Genomic DNA, 20,726 nt, shown 5'->3' on the forward strand with positions numbered 1-20,726 from the left:
TTTGAAACGGTGCCGGTGCTTAAAGAATGGAGAACACAAAATTGGTCCAAAAACCTCTCATGTTCAGCTGTTTTTTGTTTTTTTGTAAAAAGATAACAATGTTAACCTTTTCTGCAGCTATGGGGCATATATGGTACCATTCTTGGCTGGAAGCAGTGCTTAAACAATGGAAAAAAACACCAACTTTGTCCAAAAACCTCTCATGTTTAACTGTTTTCCACTTTTTCTTTGGTCATTTTAGCCTTTTTGGCCAGGGTGAAGGGAGTATCTGCCATCAAACAAGAAGACAGCCGCATGTAGCTATGATGATGTTTGCTAGTTCACCTTACATGCATTAATGTAATAACGTGGTTAGCCTACTCAACGTAAATTACACACGAACAACATTAAGCTACTCACGCAGAGAAGAACGGCTGCTGCTGCCATCATCATCCGTCATCATTTCTGCTACACTGGCAGGGCTACGGCTACACCCGCAGTAGATGTGCACGGTGTGAGGTCTAGCAGCAAGCTATCAAATACGGCGCATTTCTCGGCTTTTAAAAAAACCCGCTATGCGTTGCCAGGTGTTTCATCGGTTTTGAGGTGTTACCTCCTTTGCACAGTATCACAGTATCAGCTTAAAGCACTTGTTGCAGGCTGCTTAGTTTTCATATTTTGCTGTACAGCCAGACTTTGACCGCTTCGCCTTGGGCATTTTTAATCTGTAGCTCTGCTCTAAAAGCACGTATGTACCTGGACCCGCCTACTATCCTCGGAAACGTAAAATGATTGGCTAGAATCTAAAGTGTGTCACAGCTCAGGGGAAAAAAAGCACCGAAATTGACTATGTGCACGTTAACATATGCTACTTCCGGTGCGGAAACTCCTGTGGGGAGCTTTGTTTCCGGTGTCCTATTCGCGCCTTGTTTACGGTCCAAAACAAGTTAAGCAAATGAATGAATCAAGCGGCGATTTACATTTCTATGTCTTGGGCATTTACCCAATATATCTGTAAATGATGTTCATCGACTTGTCGATATTTTTTCCCTGCGCCTCAGCAAAAGAGAAAATGGATTCAAATGTTATATTTCTCAGCTGTCCCTCGTTTATCGCGGGTGTTAGGTTCTAAAAATAACTAGCGATAGGTGAAATCAAGTAGCCAATTTTATTTTTTGACAGTGCAAAACGTTTCGTGGACATCGTGGACATACAGTACTGCACTTCAGAGTCACACTGCTAGTGATCGATGCAGCGATTCTGTACTGTACAGGAGAGACGGAGGAGATCGTCTGCAGCGATCAGGATGCAGGACACAATGTGAGGTAAAAAAAAATAAGCATGCAAACTTGCACTAAAAAATCTGCGAAACAGCGAGGAGAAAGTTAACCACGTTATAGCGAGGGACGACTGTAATTTTTAAGGTAAGTCACAACATACCCTTTGTACATACTAATGTATAGAATAGAATGTATAGAAACCGTTACCAGCAATCATTCATCTTTTGTGTGGCTTTTTTTCACGGTTTGTTAACATGCTGTGTAGGTGTGTACTTACTTGACTAGCGGAAACATCTGGTTTGACTATTCTTCACCTGTAGTTTGAATGCTGAACATTTGCCTGTTTAAATCATAAGACCAGTCACTATACAGAGATGTGCTTCTGAACGTGGACGATGCGTCTTCTGCATGCAGTAATGCAGTTCTGCTTGTGATGTAAACAACTGATGATCTAAACTCTTTAAACGTCAAAATTGATCATTAGATTTTTTATGACACAACAGTGGTGAGTGTTCCCACCTTCTTCTCTTTGTAACTTAACGCGATCTTTCCGTTTTCGAGTTTTGGACATGATTTTGGAGTATATCTTCGCAGTAGCGATTGACCGCAAAGTAAAGCAACCGGAAATGTACAACCCCACATCCGGTCTCAAACCAGGAAGTTAGCATTTTCTCGTGCACAGAGTCAATAAAGCACCGAAATGTGCGCTGCTTTTCGGTCTGGTTACTACCGTTTATGTCAGAACCGGTACTGGTACCCATCCCTACTTATAAATGTTAAACACAGAAAATATCATATAAACCATTTAAAATATCATCGTGCATTTGACCTCTAAATCCTCCTTCAAGGGCAAAATGATGATGATGCTAATGCACATACCTGGTCATACATGTGATGTAGAAGATCATCAGTTCAGGCCACTACCTCCATCATTCCATGGTCCAGTTCTTATGTTTCTGTGTCCATTGTTGGTGCTTTTGATGATGGACAGAGGTCAGATGGGCACATGACCAGTCTGCACATATGCAGTCCCATACACAGACTATGATGCACTTGTATCTGTCAGAACCAACAGTTTGTGCTATGTTAACCCATCTGTGGAATCGGCTCATACAGGCCTTTGTTCCCTGCATGCATCAGTGAGCTGGGCACCTGTGACCCTGTCATTGGTTCATCACTGTTTCTACCTTGGACCACTTTTGATCAATACTGATCAGTGCAGAAATGGTCTGACCCAGTCGCCATCACAATTTGGCCCCTGTCAAACCTTCTCAAATCTTGATACTTGCCCATTGTTCCTGCTTCTAATACATCATCTTTGAAGACAAAATGTTCATCTACTCCCTAGTATAGCTCATCTGCAAACAGGTGCCACAATGAGGAGATAATTGGTGTTATCGACTTCAAGTCTCAGCGGTCAGAATCTTAGGCCTGATCAGTGATCAGGCAATGATAGGGAATGATATATGGGGATTCTAAATATGTTACATTGGACCTCTTACCTCTTCTTCAGGGTCAAATGTTTAAAAATATTTTGTTTTAACCATTAAAACTATGCTACAAATGAAACTGCCTCTGTTTCTATTGGCACCATTTCAGAAATGATTCTGGCACATGGGGATCATAAATATCACATTATAGGCTCCAACCAAACATCATGTCACCTTTGACCTCTGACCTCAGTTTAACATTTCACAATCTCACATCTGCCTTTCGTTCAAGCTGACCCCAAAAGGTGTTAGATCTTTAAAGAAAGCATCAGAAAGAGAAAAAGGAATGAGATAATTCCCATTATCCATGACCTACTCCTACATAATGTCTCTGTAATCAATGTAAACATCTGTCATGTTGCCCGTATCTGATTTTTACTGCCATATAAACTTCTTACAGTATGTTTTAGATAATGAAATGAGTATATACATGAAATACAACACTATTCTCTTATAAGTAAATACTGCTCATGGTGGAGGTTTGCACTCTCGGAGTGCTTCTTGCTTCCATTAATGCCTCTGGGAATCGTGTGTAACAGCGAACAGCTTGTTGGATGTGTCCAAAAATAATAAAAATCATACATTCATTTCATCGTATGTTTGCAGTTTTATCGGGAAGACAAAAACAAAATGAAACTGTAATTCTGTGGTCGGTTCATCTCAAATATTTTTACTGTCTCATCACGAAAATGTTTATTCATTCAATCGGAAGTGAGCAAAATGACATCGAAGTTAGAGAAACAGTAAAAATCAGTGAATATAAAAGACTGATTTCAGTGGAGCCTTTTTTATATAATTTGAAACATTCAGACAATACATTTTTTTAATTGTTTTTTTTTTTAAAGGAGAAGTCCCTTGCTGAATGGTTTTCCATTCCAGTTCACTCCTCGGCATTGACCTGCTCATTTTCTGTCCGTGTAGCCCGAGATCGCTTTATTAAACACCACCAGGAAGAAATCTACATCCTCCCTCGTGATGCACATGGGGGGTTGTATGCGGAAGGTCTAAAGTGGTGAGAGAAAGGAAAAAAGAAGGTGAGAGTGGAGCTCATGGAGCAAAATAATCTATTTTTCTTTTCTTATCCTGAAGGCAGAGCAGGCGCATAAATTAATATCTAAGCCGGGAAAGGCATTCGCTTTTAAATCGAGACACCCCCCCCCCCCCCCCCCCCCCCCTTTCTGTTGAACAATCGCTTGTAATAGGTGAACAAGTTTAAAATGAGGTCCCTGTTATCTTCACTGTATCACACATGAATAGCTGTGCATTAATTGAAAAGAAAAAATTACTTTTACAGAAAAGGATGCCTTTTAAACTCAAGGACAAGGCAGTTGAAAAGCTTTAAGCGTCGAAACAAATTGTAAAGAGGCTTTCACATTGATTCATTGTTGATCTGCGAATAAATCTAAAAAGTTACGCTCTCACTTTTTTCCCTAGAACAATACAAGGTTAGCAATTGTGGCAGTGACATTTTGATTCCCGACTGAATGGAGTTTTCAAAAAATGTGCACCATGTAATGTTTTTCATCCAGTGTAATACTTCATAATGAGTAACATAAAACGCCTACAGTATTTTCCGCAGCCAGTCAAAGTACTCTGCCGGGGACGCGCTGTATGAAATAAAACGTTCTCTTAAACAATGACATTTGATCAGGGATGGAGGTGAAATAAAGTTTTTGATGAACTGGGTACTCTTCCTCTTACTATTACCATTTTTATTATTTTTTTAAAAGGTTCAATTTATAAGAAAGGGAATAAGAGACTTTCTGTCGAGCACAGTAATTAGGTTAGACCACCAAAAAACTTCCAAAAAGGTTGGGATGCTGTCAAATAAATGAATAAATAACAGAATACAATGACTTACAATCTACATTCACTGATCTTTTGGCCTCTTTCTGGAAGACAGCTGTGCTCTCCTCCCTTTCTCTCTCAGGTTTCTCACACCTGATTGCCACAGATTCATTCAGATTCATTCAGATCATTTGTGGAACTTCAGATTTACCTCCAGCAGCAAGAGCTAAATGCTGTTCAGCCACTGGATTCTGAGAAGGGTGTGCATGCTGAGTTAGTGCTATTTTGTTTTTTTAAGTGCTCTTGGAGGTTAAAAGTGGCAAACTTGTGGGACTTGTTTTGTAAAGTGTTTTGTTCATTAGTGGAAGCTTATTGCGTTTCTCTGTTATTGCTGTTTTGAGGCCAGCCGTTAGCTTAGATGTTATATTTTCGGCTTCAACCTGGAGATTAGTGTAGTGCATTTGGTTTTTTAGCCTTGGAGACGCTGATGCTATTTTTCCCCCTCCTATTTATTTTAAAATGTGTAGGGTCATTGTAAATGGTTAATTACAAAAAGTTAAATAATTTCCTTTGATACATAGCAAAGTGTTTGGAAGCTCAGTCTGTGGTTTGCACTGCAGAGACTTTTTGTTGTAATGTGTGTCTCAGAGTTTGCAGGCAAGGAGATTGTAACACCATGTTTTTTGATAGTCCTGTTCAAGACTGAGTGTGCCGTCGCATAGACTGTTCAAAGTTTTAGCCTTGAATATTTCACTTGTTGGATTTTTTAAAGAAAACAAACCTAAGTTTGACTGAAAAATCTTTGCTAATAACTGCTTTAAAGCACAGAAAAGCAGAAGCTGGTGCACCACCATTCTTTTGTGAAGTCTAGTAAGTTAAAAACTTCTTGAAGAACAAAGACTAGTGCTGGTTTGACGAGTTTAGATGAGTGAACTTCCTCAAGGGCAAAACAGAGATTCTCTATCATGATTTAGTTATTTTTTGTCCCATATTTATAGTTTTATAGCTGATTTTTACACTCATATTTCCTAACTCTGTATTGGGTTCTTAAACTAAGAACACCCCATGATTCTGTTTCTTGTAAAATAACCTTTTCAGCAATAACTCTCTGATGACTCTCACATAGTTGTGGAGGGATTTTGACCCACTCGTCTTTACCTTTTTCAGTTCGTTGTGGTTTGTACAGCTCAAGTTCTCATCAGTGTTTTAGTGAGGTTGTGACCTGGACTTTGACTGTGTGTTTTCAGCACCTTGAGTATCATAACCCAATTTGGGCCAGGCTTTAGCTTTCAGACAGATGACCTCACATTTGACTCTGAAATGCTCTGGTATACAGATGAGTTCAAGGGCGACTTGGTGACTGCAAGACGGTCCTGTGGCTGGAAAACGAGCTCAAATCATCACCCCTCCACCACTGTGCTGGACAGTTGGTTAGATTGGTTTGTACTTGTATGCTGTGTATTGTGGCCAAACGCCTCCACTTTGGCAAAATCTCCCAAGGAGATGCCTTGTGATTTTTAGGTGCATCGCTGCAAACCTAATCGGTGCTGTCATGTTCTTTCTCCTGGCAACCCTACAGGCTTTTTGTAATTGTACTGCCATGAACATCAACATGCTGACTGAAGCCTGCACTGTCTGTAACTACGGTTTCTTTGTAGTGTCGTCGAGTATTGCTCTTGGGAAGATTGTGGCATTGTGGCTGAATGTTCCACGCCAGCCTGACGAATCCTCTTAAACACTTAACACTGATCAGTAAATAAAGTGAATCTGATTAGTAGCAGGGTGATTTTGTTTTTCGCAAGGAGTCATGTGAACTTTTTTTCTTTTCCACCACATGACTGTAAACTGACACGAGGATAGGTCAGTTCATGGTGACTCCGCCTACCTGTCCGTACACTCCTCCTTTGCCTATCAGGACTCCCATGTCCTTGATGTCCTCAAGGATCTCACTCATTGCTTCAGGAGGCAGCGGCTGTCTGCTGCCCTGTGGTTCAAAAAGAAGATATGAAAGGACACACGGTGTTTGATGTGTTATCCAGTATTACTAATATTACTCATCTACTTCTATAGCACCTTAAAGCAAGCGTCATGTCTTCTATGGTCTAATATGTTAATGTTTCCTCAGTCAGAAAGCTTAGTTAAAGTATTAAATGGCATTTTTGACTTCCACATTTTCTCCTGTTTAACAATACATCACGAAAGGTGGCGCATATGAATTGGATCAGCGTGCACAAACCTCATTCAGAAAATGTAAAATGTAAGTTAAAAACAGAATAGTTATTATTTTATTCCCAGTAGTTCACAGAAACAGTTACTTTTCCAGCCTTTCATTCCCACAACCACCACATACCAACTTTCCGAGAAGCGCTGCTGCCATCAAAATCAAAATAAGATAAGATTTATTTGAGGTAATAGTAAAATGTTTCATTTGGAATAAAATGTGGGTTTTTACACAGTATCCCAACGTTTTTGGACTTTAGAGTTTTTACTTACAGGCAACATGACAGAAATGTTAAATCAGCCTTTGGACATAACCAAATATGTAAACTGAAGAGTCAGACTGATTTTTATTCAGTGAGGTTTTGGGAAGGAATAGTTTGGCTAATCTTCTCTGCTAACAGCTTCTGCTGGTCCACTGTAGTATTTTTAAAAACAAACTGAATTTGCTCTGCTCACATATTTAAGCGCAGATGGCAACTGCTGCTACTGGTGTACAAGAGATGAGTCACTTGTTTAGAACGCACTACCTTGTCTTTAACCATTTCCACGTCGATCTGGAGGCCTTTTCCATGGACATCACCGATAATCTCATATTTGTCTCTGAGTTCAGCCATTTGCGTGCTATCTTCTCTGATAGTCTGAAAAGAAATTAATTCCACATAAAATGTGCAGCATTTTGTTCTACTTCATTTTTTCCCCATTCTAGTTGCTAAAAAGGAAAATAATGCAGTACAATCATTTGAACTTAACAAGGTAACAACATTCAGTTCAGTTTTGCATGTTAGGAAAAACATTTTTCAGTCAGTGCTTGTTGTTTATTTTCAAAAACAAATACGCTGAAACCCCCCCAAATCTGTGGCCATGCCACGCTCTACATCATGCTACAGCTACGTGGTGGAAAATGTGAAAGGATTCCTTCTCAAGGTTTGGAAAAACTGCCCCTTTTTTGCTTTTTAATCAGCTTACACCTGGAGAAATGTGATCTGGAGTCTTTGGCATCTTTAATCATATAGTCAAATACTTTTAATAAGGAGGGGAAATGACCAGCTATTAACCCACTTCAGAAAAGCAACAAGCCCCACAATTTTTATTGACAGTAGGACCACAGCGTGCCCATCGTCTGTTGGATAGGACAACACTCTGTGTCATAAAGCTCAGATCCCCTAAAGCTGGCTTCTTTAACATGACAATGAGTTCACTGTACTCAAATGGCCTCCACAGTCCTCAGCTCATTAAAGAACCTTTGGGATGTGCTGAAGCAGATTTGCATCACGACAAATCTGCAGAAACTGTACGGTTCGAAAGAGCTATTAGGTTAAACCTTGGCATATCTCAGTAAGGTGTGCAGTGTATTCACCAAAAATGAGGAACCTGAAGAAGTGAAGGACAAAAGAAAAAGTGGCTGGCCTAAAAAATATGATGAACAGTATCTGACAAAATCTGGGAGATGGATATGGCCTTTCAGTTCATCATCTGCTGTTCGCCAAAGACTCATCAGAAATTATCTCGGTGGACGGGTAGCTGTCTGTGATGAATCCAAATGGGAAATTTTTGGGTCTAATTATTGTCACTATGTATGAAGGAGATAAAACAGTGCGCAACAGAGAGTCTACAGTCATCTGTAAAGCACGGTGGAGGCTCTGTAATGGTTTGGGGCTGCATTTGAATCAGTGGTGTTGGGGATCTTGTCAAAACTGATGGAATTGTAAACACAGAAAAGTGGATCAAATTTTGATCCACTATGCAGTTCCATCTGGAAAATATATGACTGGCAACTGCAGTAAAAGCATACCTGGATAGTAAAGCACATTATGGAACACTGTCAGTCATGGATTGGCCTCCCCGCAGCCGGGACCTCATTATTGAACCGGCGTAGGATCATTTGAGAGAGAACAGAATAAAAAGCAGACAACATTCAAAGAAGAGCTTTGAATGTCCTTTAAGACTGTTTAAAGAAATTACAAGAAAGTTTGCTGTGTTGAAGAATAAAGGTGGTCATGCCAAATACTGACTTTCAAGCTTGTTAGATTTGTACAAAGAAAAATGTTAACCACTCAAATCAGTTTGCAAACATTAATGTTTTTAAGCTACTTCCAAGTTGCTCAAAAATAAATTTATACTACCAGATTAATGTTTTTTTAGTTGTTAGTCCCCTCGTCAACTCTCCACTGCCGAAGCAAACATTGTGTTTTTTAAAAGTAAAAATGGTACCGCATATAAAATGGTACTCAGCAGTATATTTTATGATGTATAATGTGCTGCAGCTTTTATCTGGTTCACTGTGTTGTGTGATAAGCTTTATCTGCTTTGTTAGCAAAGGTAGAGACAAATAAAACAAAGATGTATAAATCACTATACTTCCCCACTCATGTGTGATTTACAGAGGTGTGCGTAGTAGCAGGGAAAAAAAACTAAACATGTAATCTATCTTCATTCAACTCAAGTTATAAACTTGCCTGACTGTTTTATTATGAACTTCTCAAACTCATCTATGGAAATAAGAAGATCGGTTCTTACATCAAGAACTGATGAAGCAACGGCACACGCCAAGGGATTTCCTCCGAATGTGTGCAATTTCTGGAAAAACACACACACACACGCACACACATGAATAAACAAGCTCACACCTCCGCTCACTGCTGCTTGTAATCAAAACTTCAGCCTCAGAATACAAATGTCTCAAAATACATGCATTGCAAATGATTTGTGTAAGTATCAAGGGGTTTCATGTTAATTTTTGGACAGTGGGGTCTTTAGGAGCATAAATCGTGCATCTAAAAGTTGACCAGTATGTGAAAGCTGTTTCTACCATGAACGCACAGCACCCTATTATTACACACCCACTCACAGAAATAAACATACATTTTCAAGGCTAGCGCTGTATTGGTAATTACCATGTGAGTCAGTGTTTGCCCTTATATCGTTTATGCTTTATGTCAATGGAATTTGCATGGCGTTCTGAGGAAAAGAAGTCTGTGTTTGCATTTGAAATTTAAAATTGCTGGGATCACATAAACACATTTAATTAGGGCAGCGAAAAAAAATACATAAAAAAGAGGTTAAGAGCGATCGTGGCTCAAGAGTTGGCAGTTCGTCTTGTAATCGGAAGGTTGCCGGTTCGAGCCCCGGCTCAGACAGTCTCGGTCATTGTGTCATTGGGCAAGACACTTCACCCGTTGCCTACTGGTTGTGGTCGGAGGGTCCGGTGGTGCCAGTGTCCGGCAGTCTCACCTCTGTTAGTGCGCCCCAGGGTGGCTGTGGCTACAATGTAGCTTGCCATCATCTGTGTGTGAATGTGTGGATGACTGTAGTGTAAAGGGCTTTGGGGTCCTTAGGGGCTAAGTAAAGCGCTATACAAATACAGGCTGTTTACCATACATGCTAATTGAATTTAGGACTTGCGCATCTTCATGTAATCTCACCTGGTGTGGTAACAACAGCTCCCACTGGGAATCCATTGCCAATACCCTTTGCCATTGTAACCATGTCAGGAATGACATCATGACCTTGGAAATCCCAAAAGTGGCTTCCCGTTCGGCCAAATCCAGTCTGGACCTGTCAAGTGCAAATGCCTTTTATATTACAATTCTATATATCGCTCACTAATAATTTGATTATTATAATACACAATTGGATTATATAATTACATAATACATTAGTTATCCACAGTTCACTCAAAGAAACCAAGAGTTTCTAAAATAAATTCCATTGAATTGAGTTTAGCTCGCTTTTATAATTACTGCATTGGCTTAGCCTTGCAATACTGTTTGGTTTTTGCTTTATTTCCTGTTTGAGAAAAACATAACACCTTTGTGGTTATTATAGTATTATAATATAATATTATAATATAACATATTCCAAAAAATATCAAAAACAGAAGCAGTCATGCAGAAAAAACCCTGAGTGATAGCATAACAAATATATTTAGTAAAATGAATGTTGTTTGTCCGCTACTATCACATTGAGTCAAAAATAAATCCAGCCATAGCCATGGATAAAAAGAATATAGTACCTGAATAGGCTCTCCAAAGAAAGCTGCAATTTGACTTGGAGCGCTGGTCTCTTCTAACTGTTCAATGTAATGTTTATATGCAAGCACCTGTGGGATCAGAGACAACAGTTTTCTAAAAGTAACAGTATACAAATGTCTGTATGTTTTCAAAAAGTGTTTATTGCACCACAAGAACTTGCCTTTTCTTCATGTTTCAGACAGAATAATTTCTCATGCAGGTGTGTTAGCATGCTGAATTTCCAGGTACACTGTAGGTGAAACTCAGGCTTACAAATTTCCTCAGAATGATTAACCATTACAACAAGTGAATGATTAGCAGTTTGAACTGCAGGGGCATAAACACTTCTTTCGCTGACCTTTCTTTCTCTGACCACTCTTATTAAAGGTCTAAATTTACCTAGCAAAACAAACAATTTAACCAAAATTCCCACTTATCAAGGCCATAAATGACATGGTGATTTTGGGTAATTCTTCTTTTCTGGGGTGGAATGATTGCACAGAATGCATAATAAATAATGGGTTTAAAAAACGTCTTTCAACTTGACAAGGCCAAGGTCTGTTAAGGTCCTGTTAGGGATCACGATTGACTACAGCTGGTAGTAAAAAGGATTTGTTTGACAGCACTTACTGGATTGACCGGTACTCAGAACAATAGGAAAGTCCAAGGAACTCAGTCAAGATCTAAGAGCCTTGCACAATTTGGGGAGGTCTTGTGGAGCTATTTCTAAACATCTGCAGATTTTAAGCAAGTAGATGCAATTTGAAAGTGTGTCCCCTTTAACGAGGTCTGGAAAAAGACCCAAACTGTCATCCCCAGATTTGAGAAAATCAGTTAGGATGTTCAAGACCAACACAGGAACCAGAAAGCCTGCTTTGAACTGGAAACAGCTGGAACACCAGCATCACTATTGCCAAAAACTATTTGGCAACAATAAGGTAATATTTGAACAGTAAAGGGGAGGCTTTCAAACCTAAGAACTGTATACCAGCTGTCAAGCATGGTGGTGGTAGCATCATGCTCTGGGGTTGTTTTGCTGTCATAGGCAGAGATGGGCGTTACTTGTAACTGTAATCTGATTACTTTTTTCAGGTAACGAGTAAAGTAAGGGATTACTATTGCAAAAACAGTAATTAGATTACAGTTACTTTCCCGTATGAACGCTGCGTTACTAAAACCGTGATTTTTTGGCGAGAATGTCTCATGACAGTGATGTAAGCGAGTGCGACGTTTGTGACAACAGCTGTGTGCAGATCAACAGTGGATCTTATATCAAGTGTGGGAGAGAGTATGAGCGTGCAGCGTTTAAAGCGTGGAAGTACTGACCTTATTTTGAGTTTGATTCCATAAAAAGTGACAAAAACATTAGTGTCTGTTGTGCGTGGGAAGAAAACGTCTTTTTATAGCAAAAAAACCCTAAACTTCCAAGCAGGCACCGGGAGTGCACTACCACGTAATGGGAAACTCACAGAGAAACTCGCGGATTCTTCAACTGACCGCTGCGGCACACCTGCACCAGAGCAAACCTCCGCCTACCCTACTCCTGCTTTACAGGTGAAAATAGAGCAAAGGGACTGCTAGTCTTTGATCTTATTTATTTTCTGCTGTGTTTTACTTACATCTATTTGAAAGAGTGAGTGTAAACACAAAATATATATATATATTTTATGTGCTGGAATGTGCAGAAAATAAGTTTAAATGTTAAACAAATTTCTTCCAGTCAGAGAATGTTGCATATAATTACATTTTTGCTTGATGCATAAAGTTAAAAGATTAAAACTAATAAAACAAGTTTTAAAAAAGGACTTTTCCATTTGATTACATTTTGTATGATGGATTATGCAGAAAAAGTAGAATTGGGCTGAAAGATCTATCGCTTTATCACCTATTCAGGTTGTAAATCGTGTTTTTAAAAAGTAACTAAGTAATTAATTACTTTTGAAAATAAGTAATCAGTAAAGTAATGGGATTACTTTTTTGGGGAAGTAATCGGTAATTAGTTACTGATTACTTTTTTCAAGTAACTTGACCAACACTGGTCAGAGGTACAGGTAAATTACATAAAGCGGTTGGAATAATGATGAAGGAGGACTACACCCAAATTCTTCAACTTCATGTCGAAGCTTCGACACAATTGAACTTTCTGGAATGGCCTTTCCGTGAGCAGGATTCGAACCTGGCCCTCCTGGTCTCAAGCTGGCTACACATCTGACTGAGCCAAACTCATTCTCTTTCCAAAGCCCTAACATCAACGTTACCAACAAATTTAGATTAAATGCTCAATGATGGCTTCCAAAACTGTCTAACTGATGTGCAACTTCAAGGGAACTTTAACTCTTCCCCATTTGAAATCCTACTAGGAGTAATCCTTGAAGCTCTTTTCTCAACTGAGTGGTTTCTGTCATATTTCAGGCCTGCTTATAGAACAAAATAACTGGGTTTGCACCAGAAGTTAAATAAATAAATACATTCTGACTTGTGCACCCAATTCTTTTGTTTTTTTAAGTCATTATGTAGAATAACGTCAACCTGGAAAAGAACTGTTCAAAGAAATCACTAAAAGGGTCAAATTACCATAACATTCGTACACAGGAAGAGCAGATGTTAACTTTTGACCACAACCATACATCCTTTACATCCTTTTAGTGTTATAAACATCACGATTTCTTGTAAGCACACAATTCACGCACATGCAAGCTATTATTAGTGCAGACCATGGAGATGAATGTTCCTGTTTATGAGAGCGACAATAAAGATAATTGATGTGTGATAAGCCAGGGGTGCATGTGTGTGTACCTTGAGCACAGCTACACTGTCTGATGGACTGCACAGGGGAGTCCCTGCAGTAGCTTCCTCCCCAAGGACCTCTAAACACATCAGGGCACATGGTCTGTTTATTGGGCAGAAACCAAGTCAGCTGGGTCAGTCTGACAGTTAATGGTTAACACAGAACAAAGATAACATCATAAAACCTGGAATGCTGCCCATAAGATTATTTGCAATGCCTGCTCAAGAAGTACCCGCACCAACAACAAACCCTTACCGCTAGACGGCACATCCGCATCGGTTTTTGAGAATTCAGGAAACATACTGAGAAAGGTTGTAATGAACCACTATGGTGGCATGCATGTAAACAGCTTTTCCTGAGGGTGCCACGCACCAGCATTTATTTGTTCTTCTTCACAGTATACACTGTGAATATGAAATATAAGTCTAACATAAGCCACATGCAAAAATATTCCGAGGACACAGCAATTGTGGGATGTATTAGGAACGTACAGGTGGAAGAATACAGGAACCTGGTCAGTGCCTTCTGTAACTGGAGTAAGGAGAACTGCCGCATGATGAATACAATCAAAACTTGACGAGAGAATTGAGCTTAAAAGCGGAGCTGTCAATTTACTGGTCAGTTTATATTCCTACCGTCACCTATGGTCACAAGCTCTGGGCAGTGAAGCAATGAGGTCATAGGTACGCAATGGCCATGGAAAATTTAAAGAAGCGAGTATTTAAACGGATGGACACCAGCTTCCTCGCCCTCTTGGTCATTGTTCGGTCATTGGAGTGGAGCTCCACATCATAAGAAGCCAGTTGAGGTGTTTCGGATATGTCCTACCGGGACAAGGCCCTGGGGGTAGACCTAGGACTCGCTGGAGAGATTACATCTCTTGGATGAGCTGTTAGAGAAGTCTGGGTGTATATGGTTAGACTGCTGCCATTGTGACACAAAATTGAATAAGCGGTAGGACATGGATGGCCGGCCGGCCGGACATCAAAGTGGCGTAGTCATACAAATATCTTGGTGTGCAACTTGGTGACAAACTGGATTGATTTATCAACTCTGATGCCCTCAATAAAAAAGGGCAGCACGGACTCTTTTTCTGCAAACACTAATTCTTTATTGAGTGTAATAAAATGCTGCACTTGTTTTACCATGCAGTTGTTGGCAGTGTTGTCAGCTTTGCCGGTTTTTGTTGGGGTAACAACATCACTTATAAAAACTGTAAGAAGCTGTATAAGAGGGTTAAAAAAAGCTAGCTCAGTATTGGGTGGGGCTTTGGGAGCTGTGTTTGAGATGTCTATGAGTAGCGAGCACCCCCCACCCCCTCCCATTTAAACTGTATCCGTCGATCCATCCTTCCTTCCATCCTCTCTTTTTGTTCTTCTTTTCGACTGTAAATGGATTTTGTTTGGATCAGTTGCCGCTCCTGATCCTTTGATTCTGACCTGGTGAAAATACGCGACTCAAGACAGACTTTTTCATTTCAACAGCTTCTTTATTATCCCATTTACAAGGGGGAATAAGCACAGGCAAAAGCCTCCTGCAGATTTGAAGGGCAGTCTCTCGATCTCTTACATATATACGTTTTCAAAGTTCCTCATTCAGCGCCTACTTTTCCCGTTATTTATTACTCTGTGTTCCTGTACCCTTCATACACAGTTTTGATCAAAACATCTCTTCCAACCTTTAAAATTCTTATCTTTCCTTTTATGGTGCTACACTATGATTCTGTCTCTTTCACTACACTTGTCTTCATCCTATAAAGTGTGACTGGTTATATACAGAGGCTTGACGTACAACAAGTTCATCACCTAGTTCTACTTTTTGTCTATAATTACGAAGACTGTGGTTAATGCTGCTCTTTTGCACCCTTTCCTTTAATGCTGCTTCTTACTAACTATTTTTCTCCTCCAGTTTCACAGGGGGCTGCTAGCAGTATAATACTATCCACAGTTCCACAGTTTATTAAATTTAAAAAGCTACACTTGAATAATGTGCTTTTATAATAAAGTCACGACAAGATTAAAAATGTGAATTCTGCAGAGGTATCATGGTGCAACAGGTCCAGAAGCCTAAATTTTGTCCAGTAATGTATTCAAATAAAATTAAAAGGTGACGTAATGAATGAACATAATGAAAATTATTCAGTTATATTTCCTGTGGCAAAGGGGATGAATTTGAATGCACATCTACATCTTTGTGTAGCTTCATATTAGAGTATATCAATGCTTACCCTGAAAAAGGGTAATGTGATAAAAAGCAAAGCAAATCTATCTCTCTCTCTCTCTCTCTCCCTATATATATATATATATATATATACACATATATATATACATATACATATATATACTTACTTATTTTACTTATTTATCACATATGTATACATATACACTATTTTTTATTTTATTCTATTTATTTAATTATTTATTTATTTTCCACCTTTGTTGTATATTGATTTCTCTTCTTCTTACTTTAGCACCTTTGTGGTTCAGCTACCCAATTTCGCTGTGCAAGAAACTGCACAATGACAATAAAAAGCTCTAAGTCTCTAAGTCTAAGTCTCTATTTTATTTTATTTTTTTTTTAAATTATAGATTTTTTTAAATCTATAATAATCCATTTACCATAATCTAATATATTATCCTATATTATACAATATGTGCTTTAGGCTGTCGCAGGGCTTTTTCTTTAGCAAGACACCTGCATTACATCATTGTACTTGCATGTATACATCCTGAACTTGTGGCAATGGGGAAGATGAGTTTGCAGTAAGACCCATGGTCTGTTGGCTTCCACCATGATATGATCCCCTGGAAGGTAAAAAACAAAAGATCCATCATGATTATACACAAATTAAGCTTGGTTACAATGAGACGTTTACCTGAAGGTGATTATATCAAAGTTGCCAGTGTGGAGGCGAGCCATCAGCATCGCAAGCTCATTGGCTTCCGAGCCGCTGTTGGTCAGATAAATCATCTGGATGAGAAAACAGAGAGGACACATTTTAACAGCAGCCCTCATACTAAGTAGATTCAGGGACTGTAGCAGAGCACCTTAAGAGGATCAGGTAAGTAGGAGGCCAGTTTGTCACAGTTTGTTCTGCTTGCGGATCTCCATCATCTGCTCTTTGGACATACCCTAAAAATACGCAGAAGAGATGTTACAGAGTGGGAAGGTCGTAACTTTTTTTATTAGTGTTAGCACAGTAGTACATTTAAAGGATAAAAGAAGGACTTCCTGATTTCTTTGCCTATAAAGCTGGTTTTACATACTTTGGCGGTTGTTATTGGAAGACATTGGACAGAGTTTATTAACGCAAAAGCGTCACGACCATGTGAGATAACAGTTGCAAAACTTTACATGTGTGTAGTAAAAATGGAAAATTCAAAGATGGGTGTGGTCTGCCTTATGATTCTGAGTAAGGGTGCAATAAGATCCAGGGTGCCTTGACACTTTACTGTCCTTGTATGTAACATGTAATATCCTAGACAATGGCAGCAGCTTGATCCCAAAAGTAGTGAAGCCAAAGAATCATTCAAAGATTTAAACATTGACTTTGGTGCACTAATAATCAGCCGGCTTGGGGCAGATACTTTAACTTTTTAGTGAGTACTCGCATGTAACATTACAATTAGATTTGGGTTACTGACAAAATCCTCTATAAGATCCAGAAAGGTACATTATAGAGTCAGACAAAGTGGAAAACTATCGCATGGCCAGAATTTTTAATTCTGTTTGCAACTCAAGGACACAAAGGCCAAAACAGTGTCGGACCATCATTCATCGCACCATACAAGAACCAGTATCAGTAATTGGAATTGGAGTCCCACTGGTGACTTGCACATTTGCGAAGGAACCATTATTGCTGAACTTTGAGGATCCAAAACACTATGTCAGGTAAGAATCAGAAAATCACAATTAGTGTCGTTGATTCCAAAATGCACACAGAGTTGTTGAAGACAGAAGCAATGCAACTTTTTTCAAGTATTGTTGCTGGCATAAAATTATCTTTTGTCTTCGGAAAAGTCTTCATTCTCTGTGGCATGGGTTCAACACCACCAGCCCCAGAGGAGTGCTATTGTTCCTATAGCTACTTCACTACTAAAGACATTTGCCGTTGTGTTGATGTGTCTCTCAGGTAAATCTCACAACTGATACTTGATACTTGTCTTTTGACAAGTATGAAGTCAAAAGAGTTGATACTTGTGTCAGTCAGAAGTACAGATCTCTTGCTTATCTAAATAATGTCCAGCACAGCATTGGTATTTTCAATAAAACCACTTCAGATTTATTTCAGATACGTATAAAAGAACAAGGCCAGTCAGACACTGTCAGCAGTGAGATTCAGTTGAACCAAATAGAAAAGCATCCTCTGTGTCTTGTATCACAAGAATTCTATACATATAAAATGTAGAGTGACTTAATGTAACTCTTCCCTTCATTGGCTCCCTGTTAAACCCAGAATTAAATTTAAAATCCTGCTCCTGCTTTGGATTCGGGAGACAGACACTATCTCTACTTTTAAGATTAGGCTTAAAATTTTCCTTTTTGCTAAAGCATATAGTTAGGGCTGGATCAGGTGACCCTGAATCCTCTCTTTCTTATGTTGCAAAAGGTGTATGCTCCTATGCTACTATCCTGTCTTTCTTCTCTCACCCCAACCGGTCGCAGCAGATGGCCCCGCCCCTCCCTGAGCCTGGTTCTCCCGGAGGTTTCTTCCTGAGTTTTTCATTCTCAATGTCGTAAAGTGCTTGCTCATAGGGGGTCATATGATTGTTGGGTTTGTCTCTGTATGTATTATTGTAGGGTCTACCTTACAATATAAAGCACCTTTAAAAATAAATAAATAAAATTGAATTGAATTGAACTGAACTGATGTAATATATATTTTTTCCTGTTCAAGACACCAGGCACGAAGCGGTGCTGATTTCTCAAGGGACTGTATCGTCAGCTCCTAGGCACTCTAGCAATAATAATTTAATATCAGTAAGATTCACCAGATGGTAGTAAGACCTGTTCTGATGTGTGAGTTAAAGTCTGTGGCACCAGCAGAAACACAGCAATAACAGGTGGAGGTGACAGAGTTGAAGATGCTAAGATTTTTATTGAGAGCGACCAGGATGGATGGGAAATGAGTACATCAGAGGGATGGCTCAGGTTGAGCAGTTTAAAGTTTAAAGTTAGAGAGGCAAGGCTGACATGGTTTGGACATGTGCAGAAAAGGAATAGGGGGAATACTGGTCATGAAGATGAAGCTGCCAGGCAGGAGGGAAAGATGAAGACCATATATTTAGGTCTTAGGTCATGGACTTGGGCCAAACCTTAAATAGCTTCCAGTGAGACAAATCCTCCCACTTTCACCTTAAGAACAGATAAGGAATTTTAGGACTTGCCTTGGCATGATTTAGTACGGTATGTACAGACTTCTCTGAACACTTGTTTAGACAGCTGCTGCTGAATGAGAAAACCATAAGTAGAATCTTCACTGAGATGAGGAAAGACCAAATCAGTGCAGTTCTTACATTATTACACCAACTTTCTTTGTTTGGCTAACAAAGCACTAAATTTGTTAGGTCCAAAATAAATTTCTAATCTGCTGCTCCACTGTGAACCATCTCAGAGATCATCTGGGAAAGATCAGCTTACCTCATAGAAAAATGTATCTGAACTTCAGGAAAACCTGAGATTGGCTCTGGCCCCGGTCTTTGGGGATTCGTATGTTTCTTTTTATATTTGAGGACTTTCTTTTATTTGTGAGAGGGCTTGCAGAAGAACATGAATGTGCCATCACTTCCTACCTTGTATTCCTCTGGTTTGAAACTGCACGGGGGCATCTCTGGGATGTCTACCGTACAATATTTGATGGCTGATTTCTGACGTGCTGCTCCTGTTAAAAAAGAAAAAAGAAACATCAAAATGCATGAAGAAAAGTGAAGAGCATAAGCTTTCGGGTTTCTGAAACACTCTGTGAACCAATCAAACCTTTACTGTGGCATTTCTGTGACATTTGAGGAAAGCTGTTTTGAGTGTCTTATAACAATTGTATTCTTGGCCCCTTCATTGTAGTCTGGCAATCCTTTCAGATCTTCATTTTATGGTGAATTGTCATTCAATTTCTGAAAAAGCAGTTCAGAAAACTGAAAACAGTGCCCTTAAGATCTTCAGAATAATACAGGTCTAAAATGTGCTCCGTGACCTTTGTTGTTTTCCTGATTTTCCGAATGTTTTAGTTAATAGTTAATCAGGTTACAACCTGGTTAGTGCTTTAACCACATTAACTTCACATTGTGTAACAGAGGAAGTATATCCTTTCTGTTTTTCAAAGACAAGAACATTTAATAACTGGACTGGCAAATGCACATCATTTTGGAAATAAAAAATGCCATCAGTTTATCCCTTCTTATCTTATAAGCTGTTTTTGTGGCGGGTCCGTAGTGAAGCGTTTCACATATTTCCACTAACAAGCAAAAGATCACAACTTTGATTGATTTGCAGACACAAATCCCTCTGGGAGTTGTAGTTCTAGTCTAAAACAAATCTGAGCAAAGCAAGTGCATATTTGCACTGCACAAGACACTAAATAATGTGGATTGCACAACACTGGACATTATATTCCTCATTTCCAGTTAATACTTGTACAGCTGCTGTTATTGTGTATATATATATTTATATTTCTTCATACATTCTTATATATTTCTATACTGTGTATTGTGTATTTTGTTGTACAGTTATTTTATTTTCAACCTTAATTTATATATTTTATCTTATTCTTTCCCAGTTAAATTTACCCTTCATTCTAATTTGTGTTGTACAGTTATCTCATTTTTAACTTAATTTTTATATTTTATTTTATTTGATTCCTTCCTAGTTAAATTTACCCTTTTTAATTTTCATATTTATTTGCTATCTTATTCATAGCCTTTTCTTTTTTTCTTTAGGTCACAAGCAGTTGTCTAAGCATTTCACTGCATATCGTACTGTGTATGACTGTGTATGTGACAAATAAAATTTGAATTTGAATTTGATTTGAATTTGAAGTATGAATGACGGAGCAGCTGAAAGTAGCTTCTAATGAGATTAATGAGATTCTAATGAAATCATGATTTGTGAGATCACAGTGACCTCTGCCCTTGACCATCAAATACTTAGCAGCTCACTCTTGAATTCAAATGAAATG

At 38.9% G+C, this 20,726-nt stretch overlaps 1 protein-coding gene across 1 annotated transcript; it reads right to left on the reverse strand.

Moving 5' to 3' along the window:
- Window positions 1-3,651: 3,651 nt before the first annotated feature.
- LOC102786751 (alanine--glyoxylate aminotransferase 2, mitochondrial-like) lies at window positions 3,652-19,383 on the reverse strand. The gene is made up of 8 exons (XM_087842709.1): window positions 19,348-19,383; window positions 16,431-16,525; window positions 16,269-16,359; window positions 10,180-10,312; window positions 9,275-9,396; window positions 7,285-7,395; window positions 6,423-6,521; window positions 3,652-3,753 (listed from the first exon to the last, which is right to left on the reverse strand). Exons 1-8 carry the CDS (start codon window positions 19,381-19,383, stop codon window positions 3,652-3,654), a joined length of 789 nt encoding a protein of 262 aa, XP_087698835.1.
- Window positions 19,384-20,726: the final 1,343 nt, after the last annotated feature.

Source organism: Neolamprologus brichardi, chromosome 7, assembly GCF_056152115.1.
Source record: "Neolamprologus brichardi isolate AB-2024 chromosome 7, ASM5615211v1, whole genome shotgun sequence".
Classification (NCBI taxonomy): domain Eukaryota; kingdom Metazoa; phylum Chordata; class Actinopteri; order Cichliformes; family Cichlidae; genus Neolamprologus; species Neolamprologus brichardi.